The sequence below is a fragment of the Salvelinus alpinus genome, chromosome 27 (genome assembly GCF_045679555.1).
Source record: "Salvelinus alpinus chromosome 27, SLU_Salpinus.1, whole genome shotgun sequence".
NCBI classification, from domain to species: domain Eukaryota; kingdom Metazoa; phylum Chordata; class Actinopteri; order Salmoniformes; family Salmonidae; genus Salvelinus; species Salvelinus alpinus.
In genome coordinates this window covers 5578625-5583123 of record NC_092112.1, presented here as the reverse complement: position 1 = coordinate 5583123, position 4499 = coordinate 5578625, and the positions used below count along the sequence as shown (strand labels likewise).

Below are 4499 nucleotides of genomic sequence, written 5' to 3'. Positions count from 1 at the left end.
ATGTGTGTGTACGTATGTGTAAGTGTGTGTGTATCTCCTCTCTGTTCATCCTGAAACTCGCTCTCAGTGCTTTAATGGAGCCGCAGCATCTCCTCTGCGGCACGAGAGCATCAGGGTGTATCTCCGGGCACCGAGGCAGGATGAAAACCCGTTGGTAAGTGTTTTGATTGACCGGGACGTGTGAAGGCGGAGCTGGTTTCATTATCGAATAAACCCTCGTTAACGGACGGACAGACAAACGGACAAAATGCACCGGGACCTCAACAGAACCGTCGTAATTACTGAGCTAACCACGTGAGGTGTGTTTAATACCGCTAGTTAACGCAAGCCGTTCTGTGGATTAAATCATATTGTTGACGGTGAGAAACACACGGATGGATTGGTTAAAGAATGAGAATATAATATCTACGAAATGATTGTATAATAATCTATATGAGATGGCCCGGTGGGGATCCTGAAAGAGAGATTGTAGATGAAAATAGATAGAGACAGAATGATATTCGACAGACCAATAAATGCACTAATATTTTAACTGTGGGACCGAAGACCGATTATGATTATTAATATTATTGATAAATAAATAGGCTAATTTAATGTTATTTATAAACAAGCTAATTTTGTCGTTAGCATAGCAGGACTAGAGGCCTGGTGTTCAGTGTTAACTGTTATCATCCAGTCAGATAGGACTCATGTATTACTCTGTTACCTACTCTATATTTTACTGTTTGACGACACAAAGAACTAGTTAGTTCATTAATAATGACCTGATAATAACATGGTAGGCCTATGAATGTGTTTCTTTAGTGCCATTGTGTTAAATTCAGTACTAGGCCACCAGTGATATACGACAATATCCCAGTGTCATTACCTGGTAAATACTAGCAAGAACAGTGTCCCGTAAGGAGAAAGAGATTAACTGATAATAACAAATGTTAATTTCTATAAATCTCTAATAATAGTTAACTGAGAGCCACTTCAGATGTCTAAGGTAAAGAGTAGTGAGACGGTGAAGGTAGTGGTTCGCTGTCGCCCGTTAAACCGGAAAGATGCAGCTGGTGTTACCGGGACACCGGGAGGAAGGGGCGGGATCATAGAGATGGACGTAGATCGGGGTCAGGTGGTCTTACGGAACCCTCGCGCTCTGCCCGGCGAGCCGCGGAAAACGTTTACGTTCGACTCTGTGTATGACGCATCGTCTAGACAACGTGACTTGTACGATGAGACGGTACGCCCGCTGATCCACTCAGTCCTGGACGGGTTTAATGGAACCATCTTTGCCTACGGCCAGACGGGCACCGGGAAGACCTACACCATGCAGGGAGAGTGGCTAGAACCAGAGAGACGGGGCGTCATCCCGAACGCCTTCGAACACGTCTTCACCCAGATCGCCCGCTCCACCGCTGACCGCCAGTACCTGGTCAGAGCCTCTTACCTGGAGATCTACCGAGAGGAGATAAGGGATCTACTGGATCCCAACGTGCACGCCCCTCATGTCCCCAACGTGCACACCCAGCCCCCCCGCACCCTGGAGCTGAGAGAGAGCCCGGAGAGCGGGGTGTATGTGCGTGACCTGACGTCGTGCGTGTGTAAGAGCGTGAAGGAGATACAGGAGCTGATGAACGTAGGGAACCAGGTGCGCTCGGTGGGAGCGACAGACATGAACGAACACTCTTCCCGTTCCCACACCCTGTTCCTCATCACGGTGGAGTGTTCCCAGACGGGGCCGGACGGACGGCAGCACATCAGGGTAGGCCGGCTCAACCTGGTTGACCTGGCGGGCAGCGAGCGGCAGGCCAAGACAGGCGTCCACGGAGAACGCCTGAAAGAAGCCGCTACAATCAACCTGTCTCTGTCGGCGCTAGGCAACGTGATCTCAGCCCTGGCAGACGGGCGTGGCGGCCACGTTCCGTACCGAGACTCCAAACTGACCCGGTTATTACAGGACTCTCTGGGAGGCAACGCCAAGACGGTGATGGTGGCTACACTAGGCCCCGCCCCCCAACACTACGAGGAGACCCTCACCACGCTCCGCTACGCTAACAGAGCTAAGAACATCCAGAACCAACCAAGAGTTAACGAAGACCCTAAAGACGCCCTGCTCAGAGAGTTCCAGAAGGAGATCGCACGGCTCCGTGCACAGCTCAGCCACAGGGAAGGGAGGGGCAAACACAGGAAGGAGGAGGGCTGGGATGGAGAAGGGGATGAGGAGGGAGAGGAGGAGGTGGAGAAGGAGAGGAAGCTGCAGGAGGAGAAGGAGGCCATCAGAGAAGATGGATCACTATTGGCTGTGGAGAAGCAGAGGCTACTGGGAGAGAAGGAGATAATGATGGGAGATCTGAGGAAGGAGCAGGACACCACCGAGCAGTTGACTGCCAAGTACAAGGTACATACACACATACTGTATATAGAGAGGAATCTTTAGGAGTATTTATCCCTCCCTCCTCCCCTCCTCTCCTGCCTGGCTCGTCTCCCCTTCCTCTCTCCCCCTCCTCCCCTCATCCTCTACCCCCCCTTCTCCCCTCCTTCTTCCCCCCTTCTCCCCCCCACCCTCCTCCCCTCCTGCTGTTTCCTTTGGAGGATGATGTTTCCTTCCTGCCTGCTGGATTTCAGCCTATCATATCACATAACCGAAACACTATCCCCTTCCCTCAGCCCCAACCAACCCTTTAGTATGTGATTGTCTATTTCACTTTATTCACTTCACTCTCTCTCTCCCTTGCTTTGGAAATGTAAACATATTTTTCCTACGAGAGAGAGAGAGTCACCAACATCTCTCAGCATGCTCTACTGCAATCATGCTCTACACAATCAGCTGTGTGGCTGTGTGTTGAGTTGCAAAGAAAAAGCCACATCTCAGACTGGCCAATAAAAATATAAGATTAAGATGGCAAAAGAACACAAACACTGGACAGAGGAACTCAGTTCAGACATTTGGAACAGTTAGCAGGATAAAGTCCTGCGAACGAAGAGAGTACCCACCACATTTCTGAACAATAAAAATGCCCAAATAAAATGGTAGTAAACCCAAAATGGCTTTGTAAATAAAAGTATACCAGTGACTGAGCCTACGAGTGACTAGGGAAGGCCAGCCAACCCTGGTATACAAAGTGCAGTGGTGCGTAAGGGTTTTGCAGTTTAAAATAAATCTCAATGCTCCATGGTAAAGGGTGTCAATTGATCTCAAACACTGATCGTAAGCGTTCATATTGAAAATATCATAGTCTTGTCAGGTGTGCTCCCTCTCCGGCCTCTAGGTCACCAGGCTGTCACGTGTGCTCCCTCTCCGGCCTCTAGGTCACCAGGCTGCTCGTTAGGGCGCACACCTGTCACCATGGTTACATGCATAATGACACTCACATGGTCTCCATCACCATTTTGTTCATTTATTAATTAAATGTATTCACTCCCTGAACTTGCTTTCCAACTCTCACACGGAACCCAAACCAGTTGCGCGCGTGCACCATCGTGTCCCCCCCCCCAACACCAAACGCGATCACGACATGCAGGTTAAAATATCAAAACAAACTCTGAACCAATGACATTAATTTGGGGACAGGTCGAAAAGCATTAAACATGTATGGCAATTTAGCTAGTTAGCTTGCACTTGCTAGCTAACGTTAATTTGTCCTATTTAGCTAGCTTGCTGTTGCTAGCTAATTTGTTCTGGGATATAAACATTGAGTTGTTATTTTACCTGAAATGCACAATGACCTCTACTCCGACAATTAATCCACACATGAAACGGCCAACCGAATCGTTTCTAGTCACCTCCTTCCAGGCTTTTTCATCTTTGAACTTATATGGTGATCGCATCTAAACTTTCATTGTATTACCACGACTACCGGCAAAACAGTTTGTCTTTCAATCACCCACGTGGGTATAACCAATGAGGAGATGGCACGTGGGTACCTGCTTCTATGAACCAATGAGGAGATGGGAGAGGCAGGACTTGCAGCGCGATCTGCGTCAGAAATAGGAACGACTTCTATTTTAGCCCTTGGCGTTGCAGACGCTCGCGCACGCGACGTGTCCGGTCTGGTCAGCATTTCAGCGTGCATCGTTACAGTCTAGTATAGGCATAAATGTAGCTGATACTAGCCTCCTTCTGGCTTCAAAAGAAAAACAGGCCGTTTTCCTGAAATGTAATCCCAACTTCAGCTTCTATTTTTTTGTTGTTGAAGTTGTTGTTGAAAATGCATTTTAAAGAGGCCATCATTTAAAATTCCAAGATATTTATATGAGGTTAGTCTCAATCTCCTCGCCCTGACAGGTAGTAATAGGTGAAAGGTTCAGAGGTCTATTTCTTGCTTTAGAAAACACCATTAGTTTAGTTTTGTCAGTTTTGAGGATAAGCTTCAAATATGTTGAAGTATAAAAAGCAATTGCAAGTTCTTGAAAGCTTTTGTGAGAGACGAGGCACAACAATAAATAACAGTATCATCAGCATAAAAGTGAAGTTAGCATTTTGCACATTTTTGTCTAAATCATTTATATAAATA

The 4499-nt window shown here is 47.4% G+C and overlaps 1 protein-coding gene across 2 annotated transcripts in view; it reads left to right on the top strand.

Annotated features, from left to right (window-relative positions):
• Window positions 1-4499, top strand: part of LOC139555917 (kinesin-like protein KIF3C) — a 28090-nt gene continuing 23591 nt past the window's right edge. The window contains exon 1 of one of the 2 annotated variants that reach the window (XM_071369289.1): window positions 1-2383. In XM_071369289.1, the coding sequence (XP_071225390.1) occupies window positions 980-2383 (1404 nt within the window). In that variant the 5' untranslated portion in view covers window positions 1-979. The remainder of the gene's footprint in view (window positions 2384-4499) is intronic. The other variant, XM_071369290.1, reaches the window with a different exon arrangement.